General features: G+C 56.7%; 2 protein-coding genes across 7 annotated transcripts in view; one reads left to right on the top strand and one right to left on the bottom strand.

Moving 5' to 3' along the window:
• The window catches only part of GNAZ (G protein subunit alpha z), a 52,840-nt gene extending 40,791 nt beyond the window's left edge, over nucleotides 1-12,049 (top strand). The window contains exons 3-4 of one of the 2 annotated variants that reach the window (XM_054543599.2): nucleotides 8,210-8,354; nucleotides 10,120-12,049. In XM_054543599.2, the coding sequence (XP_054399574.1) occupies nucleotides 8,210-8,354; nucleotides 10,120-10,151 (177 nt within the window). In that variant the 3' untranslated portion in view covers nucleotides 10,152-12,049. The remainder of the gene's footprint in view (nucleotides 1-8,209; nucleotides 8,355-10,119) is intronic. The other variant, XM_024239967.3, reaches the window with a different exon arrangement.
• Nucleotides 1-15,483, bottom strand: part of RSPH14 (radial spoke head 14 homolog) — a 79,994-nt gene that overhangs the window by 51,776 nt on the left and 12,735 nt on the right. The window lies entirely within an intron of this gene.

The following is a 15,483-nucleotide window of genomic DNA, read 5'->3' as shown; positions in this document are numbered from 1 at the left end:
CCAGGAAGACACATGTTAGACAGCTGGCTGGACTTGGTGCCTGCTGTGGCTGCAACTCCCCTGGGAAGAGAGCTGAGTGTTCTAACGTTGGCTAAACTGCATCTTTACAACAGCTGGGGCCCCAGTGCCACCTGGCCCTGTGCCCAGGCAAGGCCCTGCTGGTCCCAGCATCCTTCTCTCCCACAGATCTTACCCCAGCTCCCACCCCAGCACTCTGGCCAGCACCGCCTCCCTGTGTCATAGTCCCATCAGCCCCTCACACACTGGCTCCCAGCTGCTGCCACCACCTTGAGCTGTCTTCGATAGCCTTCTGCCCGTACCCTTTTGGCCTGAGGCTAGATGTAGGCCAAGAGTTTGCACCTACAAGCTTCCCCAAAAGGGAAGTGAACTCAGGAATTCCTGATGAGGATTCCAGGACTGGCTGGGGAAGCACGGGGTTGCAAGCAAATAAGCTATTTCCTTTGCAACTGATACCATCCTTGGAGTGGATTTCCTCTGGTGCCTTCCCTGTTCTACAGCTGCAGATGCATCTAGCACAGGGGGCCAACACCACAGGTCCCTCCACTCGGTACACCCGCCAGGACCTCGGCGCATGATCGGATGGTGGGGCCTACTCGCCCTCTCCCCACTAGAGAAGTCTGGGAATGCCTGTGTCCCAGACCCCCTCAGCACCACTCAGGATGGCCCGGGCAGGTTGCAGAGGCTCCTGCCCACCAGGCCTATCACACAGAGCTCTGGGAAATGGAGATGGGCAGTCAGTGCCAGCCAAGGGCAGGCACCAGCTACCGATGGAGACATGTTGGTCACTGTGTCAGCAGTGCCCCATGTCCCTCCAGCCACACCCTGCCCGGCAGAGAGGCAGCCCCACCAAGGTGTCCCCAAGCTTCCACCACAAAGGGAGGCCCAGAGGGCTGAGAGTCTTGGCCGGTACTTTGTGAAAGGTGACAGCATGAAGCTCATCTCCGTATGAAACCTCTGCCTCGGCCCCTCAGTCAGGGCGCTGCCCTCAGAGCCTGGTACTCGGTGGCCCTGGTCAGGCCTGGTGGCTCAGCTGCAGGCTGGGTGGCCACAGGGCTGGCCTGTCCGTGGTGAATGGAGCGCATTCATGTCCACAACCCAGCCCCACAGCTCTGCTCTCAGCATGAAAAGTTGAATTCATGGTTCGGATGAACACTCCCAGCTTTTCTACAGTGGGCTGACTTGAGCTTCTCAGTCTGTAACAGAACTGAGGACTTGTTCTACAGATGAGGAAACTGAGGCCCAGGGTGGGACAGACCGGCCCCGGCCCCACCCTTCCCAGCAATGCGGCTGCATCCCCATGCCTCTGTGCCTCTGCCGGCCCCTCCTGCAATGCCTTCCCTTCCCCTCAGCCCCCAGAGGTCCAGTCAAAACGTCCTGCTCCTGTATCACCCTTCGCCCCCTGCATTCCTGTGGTGTGTCACCTGTCAGAGTTGTAGCTGGCCAGCACTATCTGCAGCAGTGCCAGCTGCACACAGTCACTTGTGCCTGGGTGTGGGGACTAAGCTGTCCATGTGTATCCCACATCAGCCCTCAGCCCCCTCATGAGGGAAGTATGCTTACATGTTCTGTGTATGTGTGGTTATTTTTTTGGAGGGGTGACAGGTTTAGAACAGCTGGCAGCTGGCAGAGCAGGAGGTTGGGCCTGCATTGGCCACTCCGCAGCTGCCACACCAGCTCCAGCATTTCTTCCTGCCTGTCCTCACCCACCTTGTTGAGAGCAAGGCTGTCTGCTTGCCTCCATCCCTCACGCAAGAGCACCTGGAGAGCCTCTGCCCAGGGAGGCGAGGAAGGGGAGAGGGCGGTGGGGGCTGCCATGAAGGCATCTCAGAAGCTGGCAGGGCTGGGGGTTCCAGGTCATCTGTGTCCCAGGGATGATGCTGGTTCCAGGAAGAGCTGAAACCTTAATGTCACCTTCATTTTATGTGAGGTTTGAGGCCCCTAGTTGGGCGAGCTGGACTTGCTCTGTGCTGTGGCCACAGCAAACTGCATGGGGTCCTGTGGAGTAAGGGGACCTGGTGGAGAGTGAGTGGACAGGGAGACCAGATGGGTCAGTACAGAGCCTTCCCCAGCCAGGTGGCCATGTCACACTGGCACCACCCACCTATTCCCCAACACAGCACAGTCCGGGGGCCCTCACCTGGCTGAGGCATGTGACAAGGCTCTGAGCTGATGGTGTATGTTCAGTAGGTGTTTGCATGAGGCTGTCCCCAAACCAGTGTGATTTGGGGCTGCGTGGATCCAGAGTAGGGAGGTGACAGTCCCACCATCTCTGGGGTGTGTGCAAGGGTCACGGTTTGGGAAGGGGTTGGACAAGACCAGTGTGCCTGAGGACTGCTTACCTGCCGGGAGCTGACGTGGGAATCTGGGAGTGCGTCTGGCCTCCTGGAGGGGGTCTCGGGTTGCCCAGAGGGGAGCAAGGAGGAGGCCCAGAACATACCTCTTCCTAGAACAGGAAGGTGGGGTGACCCTGCAGGGTGGCCTCCCGCACCTCAGTGATGCCTCAGTGACCCCTAAGGCAGAAGATGAGTGAACCAGGCATGAGGCCCTGAGCACTGCTGGCCACCCCTGCAAATGGAGGGGCCCTACCTGAAGTTGGGGGCCAGGACTCGTTTGAGCCATTTTGACTGGGTCTTTTTCAGTTTATTTTCTAAACCTCCGTTTACTTAAAGCACAGTACATGATTGCTCACTTCAGGAAATTCTGTTCAAGTTTTCATAGCAGAGTTACTCATTCCTTCCTCTGTGCAAGGGGAGGGTGGTGGTCATAATCACCACCCTGATCCCCATACCCCCTGGGCCCTGTATGAACATGACAAGGCAGTGCGGTTGGCTGAGGGCCTGGGCCAGGCCAAGCACACCAGGAAGGTGCCGCGCATGTGCCAGATGGGCCCCGAGGCCGCTGGGGTCCCACGGCAAACAACAAAAACAGTCAAACACGTGCCAGCCTCTGTCGTGTGCTCACCATGTGCCCAGGACCACGTCTGTGTGTGTGTTTGCCTGGGTAAGCCTTGCTTTGTGAAGCTGCCATGACCTCCGTCTCCTCACTGAGGGGCACAGGGCAGCAGGCTGCCAGGTGAGGGGCTGAGGGGCCTTCTGGGGGCCACTGGCCTGCTCGAGGCACAGCGAGTTGTGGGAACGAGGAGTAACTTGGAGGTGGGGCTGGGGGTGCAGAGGGAGAAAGACTACCTGGGTCATGAAGGGCTGGCCTGTCCGCCTGAAGGGTCCAGAAGTGCAGTGAGGGGACGACGTGGCTATGGGCCTGTGACAGGGCACCTGAGGACATTTGCAGTGCAGGAGGGAGAGCGCTTCAGAGCAGGCCAGTGTCCCTCCCACCCGGCCCAGTCCTTGGTCCCCAGGTGGTCACTGAGCTACCACATGCAGGACCATGGTCTTAGCAGGACACCCGTGGTGGCCTGTGAGGCAGGCACAGGAAGGATGCCCCACTCTGGGTTCCTCAGGGACCTGCAACCACAGCGCAGGATGGGCTGCGGTACTCAGCACTGTGGATGTCTGTCAAGGCGGGGTGTAATGGACTGGGGGTCAGAACGTATGAGGCCCTGGATGAGCCTCTCACCTCCCCACCCCCAGCCCAGGCGCTTGTCCCACACAGCTGCCTTGGATGTCATTAGCTGGAAAGCCGTGAGTGCCTGATGGGGAAGGGGTGGGGTGTGGGGAGGTGTTTAGGCTGTGACAAAGGGATGCTAACTCCAAAAACAGTCCCCTAGCCCAGAGGCCTCTTAAAATGCAAATATGCCGCACCTGGGAGGGAGACAGGCCCCTGGCTGAGACGAGGAAGCCTGGAGGATGCCTCTGTTCCCTCTCCCACCGCAGGCCCATGAGCTGTCAGACCAGCAGGAGGCTGATGCTGGAATATGCGCGCACCTGCTGGGGGATCTGTGTGCCTCAGCTCCAAAGTACAGGAGCCAGACTCCAGTGTCCATGTCAGGTCCCATCCAGCTGGGATGCAGGAAGCCAAAGGCAACCCTCCCATGACCCAGCACTGAGGGCCAGACCTGTTACCCAGGAACGTTGGTAACTGGAAGAGCCTGGTACTTGGGGCTGTTCTGTGCCCCACAAACAGAGGGACCGACTGTAAGGAGACTGGCCTGACGGGGAATGAGAGAGGGGTTGAGCCAGAGGTGCCGACACGGTATGTTTTAAGTAAGGTCCAGGTGGCTGCAGGCGGGATGGAAACACATCCACCATTCATCGCATCGGCCATTGCCATCTCCGGGCTAAGGGGCCACAGGAGCCTCCCAAAGAGCCAGGCTGACCTGGGCCCCGTGGCCAGCAAAGAAGTGTTGCTGGCTGAATCCCCATCTGCAGCGTTGAGACCTTTCCCACCCCGTCCCGCTGAGCTGGCCCTGCATTTGAGTAGCCTTCCCTCAGCTGCCTCATGCTGGGACAGAGGGAGGCAGGTCTTCCGATGAGACCTCGCAGGTGAGAGGACGTCCCAGTGCCAAGGCGAATCACGGTGGGTGTGGCGTGGAGAGGGCCCACTGGGGTGCCAGTGGTAGCCACAGAGCAAGGCCCAGCAGCTCTGGGTCCTTCCCATGTCAGCACCTTTGTGCCTTCTCACAACAGTCCCAGCGTTGCACAGAGCACCTTTGTGCCTTCTCACAACAGTCCCAGCGTTGTACAGAGCACCTTTGTGCCTTCTCACAACAGTCCCAGCGTTGTACAGAGCACCTTTGTGCCTTCTCACAACAGTCCCAGCGTTGCACAGATGAGGAAACTAAGGCCCAGAGAAAGGAAATGACTTGTCCAAGGTGCAGCGTGCACCGGCAGTGAGTAAACCCCAGACCCTGTGTTCATGGCCAGAGACATCTGCCCCTTTGTGTCTCCAGGAGAACCTTGGTGGAGAATCAGGAGTGAGAGGCCTCACCACCCCCACAACTAACCAGGCACAGGCTCCTCTCCAATCCCCAACTTGCCCTGGCCGCTGACCTGGGAATGTCCTTCCAGGTGCCGGACCTGTTCTGGCTAGCAGCCTGGCAGCCACGTTCAGGGGAAATACCCCAGACCCGCAGGCCAGCAAGCTGGAAGCCCCTTAGGGATGGGCTGTCAGCTCCCCTGCTGTAGTGACAAAGCCATGGCCTGGGGCAGAGTCCCTTCCACAATGGCAAGTCTATTTGGACCTGTCTGAGCAGGAGCTCTCTTCTCACAAATGGCCAGGAAATGACTTCCACACCACCCCAGGGACTGCATCCAGCTGCCTGGTGGCTGACAGGCCTGGTTACAAATCACCTCACCATTCCCCGACGCTAAGCAGTGAGATTCCCACCATTGCACAAGCTTCTCACGGGAACTGTCTGCTCCGTGTTATTTATATAAATAAATGTGCAGACAAACCCCAGCCTCCTAGAAGGTGCCGTCTTGCTGGTAAGCAGGCCCTGGAGAGAGCGGGATGGGCACTGGAGCCCTGGGCTGGCATCACAGCAGTAAATGGTGGTGTGTTTCTGCCTCCCTCTCCCCCGCCCCACCCCCCGCGGCTGCCTTGGCAGCCACAGAGGTGAAGGCAAGGAGGGCTCCTCGCCAGAAGAGGACACTGTGGCAGTTGGAAAATACCAGGCTCTCAACTGCACCCTGGCTAGTCAGCCCCTCTTGAGGCCTTGGGCCCCATATGTGAAGTAGGGAGCCCTCCCCCTTGCCATGGGGTCATGGTTGGCATAGGCAGCTCCTCTGAATCCAGGGTCTGTCAGGCTGATGGAGGAAGTCACTGCAGGACAACGGGGTGATGCACTACTGTGGGGCAGGGCCACATGACTCCAAAGCTGCATCCAGCTCTGCCCCAGTGGCCCACAGGTGGGCTGTACCAGGACAGTGTTTAACCCTGCCAGGCCAGGGAGGGCAAAACCCCATGCAGGCCAGGACAGGCCAGGAAGGAGAACAGAGCCACATCCACCAAGGGCAGGAGGACCCAGGGGAGCCCACAAAGGCCAGATGGGTGCAGGAGGCACAGCCAGTCATGTTTTGCAGGGTGAGCAGAGCATGGACAGGTCAGAGGGCTGTGAGGCCAGGCCCTGGAGGCCAGCAGAAGGCATGTGGGGCTTCATGCCTCTCATATGCATGCTTGAGTCACAGTTTCCAGAGCTACAGCCTCAAATAGACAGCTCTGATTTCAGTGGTGGTGATTTTGAGTGTCAGGATGCCGCTTTGCCCACCTGTCTGCACTCCAGGCTGCAAGAGTGCAGGCACCGCTGTGACACAGGCTCCTGAGGTCACCAGGCAAGCACCGGGGGCCAGGCTGGGCACTAGGTCAGAGGACAAGACTGGGCTCCTGGCCTGGCAACACCTTTCCCCACTGCCTCCTCTGCAGTTGATCTTTCAGACCCAAGTATGAGGCTCTTCTCTGGGTTTGGCCTCCTCTCATCAACTTCAGCTGGTCAGGGTCCTGACTTTCTAACCGTCTGTGGTTCTTCAGCACCCCCCCACCCCCGTGTCTTGTCCCCCATCTCTGAGAGCTGCAGGCCTCTGGTCTAGGAACAAACCCATGATGCAGCTCCTGCCTCACTTGCTGGTCCATCAGCACCACACTGCCAGCACCACACTGTCCCATGCTGGGCCCTCTGGCCTTCTTTATAGCCTTCCTGTTCTATAAAGATTCCAGGATGGGCACCCACCCATCTCCTAAGCTTCACCTCCTGGTAGGGTGGAGCCCATGTGCCGTGAAGGCTCAGCCTGCATCAGGGACGCTGGGACGGAGTGAGGCGGCAAGCTCAGGTGCTTCCCACGCTCTGAAGCTTCCTGTCTGAGCCCGGAAGTGAGGTATGTGGTTGGTGCCTGCTGCAGGCTTTCCTGACTCCTGCCAGACAGGGCCCAGCCAAGAAACGAGACCAGGAAACCAGGCGTCTACACAGAGATTTTGTTATTATTTGAGGCCCATCATCTCCCGGGTGCCCACTAAATATTAGTTAGTGTGGTTCCCATGGTTTGTCTCAAGGAATAGAGGAAACCAGGAAGCCTGAGCCTGAAATGCCTGCAAAGCAAGGGGAGCCCTGGGCATAAGCAGGGGCCTGAGCTGAGGGAAGGGCCCACACTCAGGAGATGTTTGTCTGTCCTGATGAGGCTGCCGCAGTGGCGGAATCCTGATGAGAGTGTACTGTGAGGCACCGTGCCCACCTCCAGCTGCCTTGTGAGATAAGTACCTGAGTTTCCATGACCTCTAAGTCAGGAACGGGAGGCTCAAAGAGGTGTCCAGGGTCCCCAAGGTCACCTTGAGGAGCAGACTGAGAGGCATCAGCAGGGAAGTGGTTTAGACACCGTGGAAGGGGCTCCTAGTGCGTTGGGACAGCTTGACTCACCCCAGGACTCATGGGGGCCACAGTCAGGAGTGTTTCATGGTGTTGGGCAAGAAGAGTGGCTGCCTTGGCCTTGGAGAGAGGGGGTCCACATGGTCTATCGGCCCCTCCCACTGCTGCCAGCTGAGCTCTCCCCACACACAGGTGCCCTGCAGAGGACCAGTCTGGTTTAGATCTGAGGCTTCAGATGACAAAGTACACGTGAACTGTTTGCGCGTCAGTGAGGTGGCCCTCCTGCTCCTCCTCTTACCTAAATTCCACTGCCTGCCCAGGAGGTGTTGGGCTAAGCTGGGTATTAAAACCATCTCAACTGTCATCCTCAAGTGACCCGTCAGGGCTCAGAGAGGCAGACTCAGGCCTAGCACCCACTCTGTGCTTGTCCCCTCACCCTTGAACCCCCAGGTCCATACCCTGCTGGTGGCCAGATCATGCCCTTCCCAACCCCGGAGGAAGCCCCCTACCCCAAAAGGACCCTGCCATCCCTGCCTGGTTCTATTCCTGCAGCCCCAGGACTCCCACCTCAAGCTCCATCACCTGGCATGAGAGCTGATGTGGACTCAGGGCGTGCTCAGCAAGTGTTTGCCCAGTAAATTAATAATACGTGCTAATGGTCATATCTGTTATTTAACTGATGCAAAATTTGGGGTCAGAAGCATAGCCCCCAATTACAGCATCATTTCTATGAGAAATGACAGCTCCATTACCACAGTCCTCTATGATGTGGCTTCCAGGAATCCATTAGAGCTAATTACTCCCTCAGCAGAATGTGACATTCCTAGACCACCACTTATCTCACATTTGGGAACGTGCAGCCAGGTTCACTGCAGAGGCGCTGGCTCCTCTCTGCTCTGCTGGGGATGAGATCTTGTGTGTTGCTTGTCTCTGCAGAAAGGCCAGCACCCCCCATCCCCAGACCTGAGGCTGCTCACTCTTCAGGACTCCTGTTACTCCGAAGCTCATTCTAAAGAAAGAGCAAGATTGGTTTGGAAAAACAGTCTTCCAGGTGGAGTGCAGGGTTCCAGGGTAATGACAGGTACCTCTGGGTATCCTTCCTTTCTCTGCACAGATGCTGCCAGAGCTGTTCCTCAGACAACTCGGGGGCTCTGGAGAGCAGGGTTTCTATGCAGCATCCTCTCGGGCACCCCGGCCCTCGGGCAGCCTCCTTTGGGTCCACCCTGCAGGAGCAGCAAGCCAGAGGACCTGGTTATGGGGCTTGGAGCACATATCCTGCCTCTCTGAGCCTCAGTTTCTTCCTCTGTAAAACAGGAGTGGGCAGATGTGAGAACAAGCTGGCAGCTCATGTCCAGCTGTGGTTACCAGCGTCATTGTCACTGCAGTCATTGGTGATGCTGTTGCTTCGTGCCTGAGTCATCACCACCAGCTTCAGTTACCACTTGCATTACCATGGTCACTGGTGATGTAGTCTAGTCAGAAAAGTTCCTTTTTTTGTTTTGAGACAAAGTCTCGCTGTGTCGCCCAGACTGGAGTGCAGTGGCGTGATCTCGGCTCACTGCAACCTCCACCTCCCGGGTTCAAGTGATTCTCCTGCCCCAGCCTCCCAAGGAGCTGGGATTACAGGTGCTTGCCACCATGCCCAGCTAATTTTTTTGTTGTTGTATTTTTAGTAGAGATGAGGTTTCACTATGTTGGCCAGGCTTGTCTTGAACTCCTGACCTTGTGATCCACCTGCCTCAGCCTCCTAAAGTGCTGGGATTACAGGCACGAGCCACGGCGCCCGGCCAGAAAAGTTCTTAAATCCAAAGCATCAGATCTAAGCCAGATTGGTTCCAGATTTTTGATATTTTGCTCATTGAGTTTATCTTAGAAGCAGGGGTACCTTTTGCCGGCAGCAATTCCAGGTAGTTACTCCTTTTAGAAGTTAGAATTTATTCATTTTGCAGGGAAGTGGTGAACTGGAGAGTCAGACAAGAGCATCATGCTTCTTAAAAGCCCAGACCCCTGACTATAACACATGGAAGGTTCTCAGAAGAGAACTGAGGAGCGGACAGGCGCCACACTCCATTGTGGTCGCTGCCACTTCCTGGGCCACCACACTCCTGTCCTCTGCATGTACTGAGAGCTCTGTCCAGGATGCCAGGGTCCTGCCTGGGCAGAGAGGCGGTGCCAGATGCCCCACAGCAGCTGGTGGGAGTGCCCACAGCTGGAGGGCAGGGGAAGAGCCTGGCCTCTGGCTGGTGTTTCCTTCCCAGCACTCGAGAACTGGAGACTTTGGTTACAGAAGTGAAGGCTGCTCCCTCACAGACTTCCTAGTGTCCGATGGTACCACACGGAAGGATCAGAGTTTTGAAGGACTGGGCCAGAACCCAGATAAGGCACAAGGCTGCCAATGCCTGCATTGAGGGAGCTGTGATGTGACAGGGGCTCCTGTAGAAGATGGCCTTTCTTGTACAGGTGTGGGGCAGCCTGTGTATGGGCAGTGGGAAGATTGGGGGGTCCTCGGAGCTGGAGGTGCCCAGTGGTTTAGGAGGCTGTGCTTGGCACAGCTGTAGCCCCAAAGCTGTATGTTGAGATCACTGGCACCCAGAGGAGAGACCCAAAAGGGGCAAGAGAACAGCTTCCAAGCACTCGCCACAGGCAAGGAGGGTGGTGCCGGCTATTTCCGTGGGAGGTGGGTGAAGACATTTAACCTGGGCTTCCCCAGCAGAAGGAGGTGCTGTTGCAGGGACCAGCCTTGGGCTGGAGACCCTAGCAAGGGCTTCCTCCGGCAGGGCTGCAGGTCTAGGGTCTGTCTCTGCCTGCTGCGGGCCTGATTAACGCCAGTACTTTCCTTTCCCCAGAGTCGGATGGCAGAGAGCTTGCGCCTCTTTGACTCCATCTGCAACAACAACTGGTTCATCAACACCTCACTCATCCTCTTCCTGAACAAGAAGGACCTGCTGGCAGAGAAGATCCGCCGCATCCCGCTCACCATCTGCTTCCCCGAGTACAAGGGCCAGAACACGTACGAGGAGGCCGCTGTCTACATCCAGCGGCAGTTCGAAGACCTGAACCGCAACAAGGAGACCAAGGAGATCTACTCCCACTTCACCTGCGCCACCGACACCAGTAACATCCAGTTTGTCTTCGACGCGGTGACAGACGTCATCATACAGAACAATCTCAAGTACATTGGCCTTTGCTGAGGAGCCGGGCCCGGGCCCGCCTGCCTATGGTGAAACCCACGGGGTGCCATGCCCCAACGCGTGCTAGAGAGGCCCAATCCAGGGGCAGAAAACAGGGGGCCTAAAGAATGTCCCCCACCCCTTGGCCTCTGCCTCCTTGGCCCCACATTTCTGCAAACATAAATATTTATGGATAGATTGCTAGGTAGGTAGACACACACACATGCACACACACACATCTGGAGATGGCAAAATCCTCTAAAATGTCGAGGTCTCTTGAAGACTTGAGAAGCTGTCACAAGGTCACTACAAGCCCATCCTGCCCCTTCACTTTGCCTTCCTGAGTTGGCCCCACTCCACTTGGGGGGTCTGCATTGGATTGTTAGGGATAGGCAGCAGGGCTGAGGCGAGGTAGGCCAACTGCATCCCTGTTGCCTGGAGGAGGGCCAGCTCACTGCCCGAGCTCTGGCCTAGGGACCTTGCCGCTGACCAAGAGGGAGGACCAGTGCAGGGTCTGTGCACCTTCCCTGCTGGCCTGCACACAGCTGCTCAGCACCACTTTCATTCTGGACCCGGGACCTTAGGAGCCGGGTGACAGCACTAACCAGACCTCCAGCCACTCACAGCTCTTTTTAAAAAACAGCTTCCAAATATGCAGCAAAAACCAATACAACAAAACGAGTGGCACGATTTATTTCAAACTAGGCCAGCTGGGATTCCAGCTTTTCTTCTACTAGTCTGATGTTTTATAAATCAAAACCTGGTTTTCCTTCTCTGACATTCTTTTTTGTTTTTTGTTTTTGGCCAAATCTCGTGGTGTTTCGCAGAAAAAAAATCCAGAAAATTTCAAATGCAGTTGAGTATTCTTTTTTAAATGCAGATTTTCAGAACATATTTTTTTCAGGTGGTCTTTTTCGTGTCTGGCTTGCTGAGTGTAAAAGTTGTTATCTGGACGACTCTGTCTCTCTGCTCCAAAGAAATTCCGGAGTGAGTGGCGGTCCTGCGCCAGCCTCGCGGGACACGTGTTGTACATAAGCCTCTGCAGTGTCCTCTTGTTAATGGTGGGGTTTTCTGCTTTGTTTTTATTTAAGAAAATAAACACGACATATTTAAAGAAGGTTCTTTCACCTGGGAGCAAATGAACAATAGCTAAGTGTCTTGGTATTTAAAGAGTAAATTATTTGTGGCTTTGCTGAGTGAAGGAAGGGGAGCAAGGGGTGGCGTCCCTGGTCCCGGCATGCCGCGCGCCTGAGACTGGCTGGAAATGCTCTGACTCCTGTGAAGGCACAGCCAGCGTTGTGGCCTGAGGGAGGCCCTGCTGGGACCCTGATCTGGGCCTTCCTGTCCCAGGGCCTATGGGCAACTGCGTTGAAAGGACGTTCGCCAAGGGCCGTGTGTAAATACGAACTGCGCCATGGAGAGGAGAGGCGCTGCCAGAGCCCTTGCCAGATCTCCCTCCCTCTCTCCGTGCAGTAGCTGTGTGTCCGAGGTCAGTGTGCAGAATCACAGCCAAGGACGTGAAGAGATGTACGGGGGAAGGAGAAGCTGGTGATTGGATGAAAGTCAAAGGTTGTCTACTTTAAGAAAATAAAATACCCTGAATGGAGCCCAGCATTGTCCCAGTGTGCTATCTGTGTAGCTGACCTGTGGCTGGACTTGGTGCCATCTGGGAGGGCAGCCGGGGACACCTCCATTCTGAGGTCCCGTATTCCAAACCCCACCCCTATACCTCCACACATTTAGGTAGAGTCATTTTGCAATGAACATCAAGAATAAACATCAGGAGAGGAAAGAAACTGCAAAGAGGGGAAACCTGCCAGGTCCATGCAGTCCTGGTGTGGAGGTTTGGGGGTGATGATGACTCCTGCCCCTCCTGCTGCCCCCAAGACCCCACCCAACACTGACCCAGGCTGTGCCATACCCTGGACCCCTCCCACCATGTGGACGCCTCGGCCAAGGTCAGAGTCATCCTGCAGAGTGGAAGAGGTGCCCTGAGGGCCTGGAGGGTGCCTGTGCCCCCGGTAGTGTAGGGCAAACCTTGTAGGGTTTTGGGGAGGAGGGGTCCCTGAGCATGCAGTGCTCGCTGACTGGCTTGTGTGGTTAGAGCTATCTGGATATAGTGGAAAAGTGCCGATCAGAAGTCAACGGAATGCATTCACCGAGGGCCTGCTGAGAACCAGACACGGAGCCGGGCTCCTTACTAATGATTTTATGTAACACCCCACCTCGGCAGGTTGCCAGAGGTGCCCATTTTACAGATGACGAAAGGTGCCTGAGGTCAGGGAGAGTCAAGCCAGGATTCACCAGGCCAGGGAGCTGTTGCTCCCCCTGGAGGAGCAGAGATGCTGATCTTTCCTGCTGCTGGAGTCCTTGCCTGGCTTGGCACCTGCACAGGATGGAAGCCTACAGGGAGCAGCACAGAATCACCCTGCAGCCTCCTCCTCAAAGCAGGACCTCAAGCACAGTGGGGCGTCGGCAGGCACACACACGCATGCATGCACACAAGCACATGCACACATGCGCAGATACGCACACAGCCCTGGCGCTGTCACCGCCCCATCCCTACTCCTAAGCCCACGCAGGGACTCCCTTCACACCTTCCTATGTCACCAAACAGCCAGAACCCAGGGGGGCTTTTGTTTCTGAAGAAATAACATGTGACTTAAAATCGTTCAGACTTATTTTGTGCTTTTAATGCCAACTGTGAAAACAGCAGTAATTTCGCCATGAGCATCTTTAATCTAAAAATACATGGCTAAAGGGAGAAAGGGATTGAGCCTCCCTTCCTAATGTGTGCAAAGATCAGAGGAGGCCTTCCCTGGAGGGTGGTTTCTCCCGGTTCCCAGAACCTAGTCAGGAGTCTCCAGTTCCCCACAGGCTGCAGAGAAACCTCAGGCGCTGTCAACCTCTCTGGCTCCATCCTCCTCTGCAGTTCACCTGCACTGGTTCTCCTCCTGAGCCTGCCTTGTTCCGCTCTTGCCCCCAATGATCCCTTTGCCTGGCATGTCCTTCCCCATCCTCACAGCTCAAAGTCACCTGGGCGGCTTCTTGGAAGTCTCCTCCTTCCCCGCATTCCATCTGCCAGGGCTCCAGGGTCGAGTGGGAAGGGGTGTTGGAAACTCCATTGAGCAGCTCAAGGCCAGCACCTCTGACCCACCTCGTTCCTCCAAACAATGCCCCACGGAGAAGGCGCATGCTGAGCTGGGAGGGTCCAGGAGTCTTAGCCAAGGGGAGGTAAGCACCAGGACTCACCAAAGGAGCTGGTGAGAGGAGGCTAGAGCAGGTGGCAGGGTGCCTGATGGGGAGGACCTGGGGATGGCTGGGCCAGCCCTGCCCGCTGCAGGTGACTAATCCCGCCTTGTCCTACTTCACGCAGCCCCAGCCTCCTTTCCCAGGACCCACCATCATGTGGCTCCCTGTGGGATATTGCCATCCTCACCTATAGCCCACGTGGTCACCCTGGTGGTGCAACGGGTCAACAACAGTGGTCACGATAATCCCAGCTCTCCTCAGTGACTGCTCACTGGGGGGCACACTCATGGGAGGCCAAGATGCTTGATTCCATTCCACAGAAGTGAAAGCAGAGACCAGGAGAGGCGATGACTTATCAGCATCACACAATGTGACCCCACCAGGCCAGGACCTGAGGGGCTTTACTCCGTCCACATTCCCCAGATCCCCACAGTGGCCACAGGCCCTGGCACCCTACTTCCAACGTCAGCCGTCCAGAACAAATGGTCCATCTGGCTCAGGGGACAATGCCAGGAAGGGCTGCACTGCACCATGCGGACTTGAGGCAACACTGAGGCTAGACCTCGCCCTGGATGAGCTCACCTCACCCAGATGAGCCTGATGAGAGGGGGAGGCCTGACAGGCTGGGAACCAAGAGGCCAGAGTGTCCCTATCAGTGACCATCATTCCTGCTAAGTCCAGGAATGGGGTACAACTACCCACCAAAGACTGTCAGGCCAAGGATGTGCCTGGGGTTCTGGTGCACCCCGCCCTGAAGGCAGGCAAGACAGAAAAGGGCCTGCTCCTCTAGGGCAGCTGGCCTCCACCCCTCACCCTGTGGCATCAAGGGCAGGAGGAGGAGGGGGCTGCTCTGGGTCCATCAAAGGAAGCTGGGTGTCCACGGGTGGCTGCTGAAAAGGGACAGGGTGCAGTGATGGCCCACCCAAGGCCACTAGCCTGGAATGAGACACACCACTGACTGCAGTGGGAGCACCTACTTTGCTTCTCCAGCAGCCTACGTACCTGGGGTTCAGATGAGATTGGGTGCATTCTGGGTGGTATAGCTGTAGACCCCCAGATTTCTCCCTAGCCTAGATGCTATGACTCCAGTGATGTCCCCTGCACCCTCAAATGACTTGGATCAAACTGCATCCAGACATTTCACCCACGGCACCCTCCCCTTCCCAAGCCCAGTTCTGCTCCTTTCCGAGGTCAAGGAACCAATTTCCAGAGGCAGGGCCCAGGCGCATCCTTCCTGCCTCCCTCCTCCTCCCAGGCTGGTGCTCTCCCCTGGGCTGGGAGGGTCATCCATCTCCACCCCCAGGCTGCACACGTGTGGAGTCAGGGTCAGAACAGGCCCCATCAAGCTGCTGCTAAAGCTGGGCTGGGGTCTCAGAGCCTGGCACAAGGAGAGGGCGACTGGAGGCAGGGCCAGAACAGACTCACAGGTGTGCCCAGTCAGGACCAGTGGGATTGGTAGAGGGATACTTCCAGGGGACCCTGAGCTGTTCAACTGCATCCCAAAATCTGGTTAGAGAAGAATTGTCAATTTCAGCCACAGAACTCTCTCTCCCACAAAAATGAAACCTGTTTTCTCATGGAGTTCTACCCCATTCCTGGACTTAGCAGGAATGATGGTCACCGATAGGGACACTCTGGCCTCTTGGTTCCTGGCCTGCCAGCCTCCCCCTCTCGTCGGGCTGGGGAGCAGAAGCAGACCCCGTGCGTCACTCAGGGCCCAGCTGGCAGGGAGCCTGGGCTGGCAGCCTGTGTGTGGCATCTGTCTCTACAATCCTAGTTTCTCCTCTC

This window comes from Pongo abelii, chromosome 23 (genome assembly GCF_028885655.2).
Source record: "Pongo abelii isolate AG06213 chromosome 23, NHGRI_mPonAbe1-v2.0_pri, whole genome shotgun sequence".
In the NCBI taxonomy this organism is placed as follows: Eukaryota; Metazoa; Chordata; class Mammalia; order Primates; family Hominidae; genus Pongo; species Pongo abelii.
Note: the sequence above shows the minus strand (reverse complement) of the source record. Positions and strands in the feature narration are given on the sequence as shown.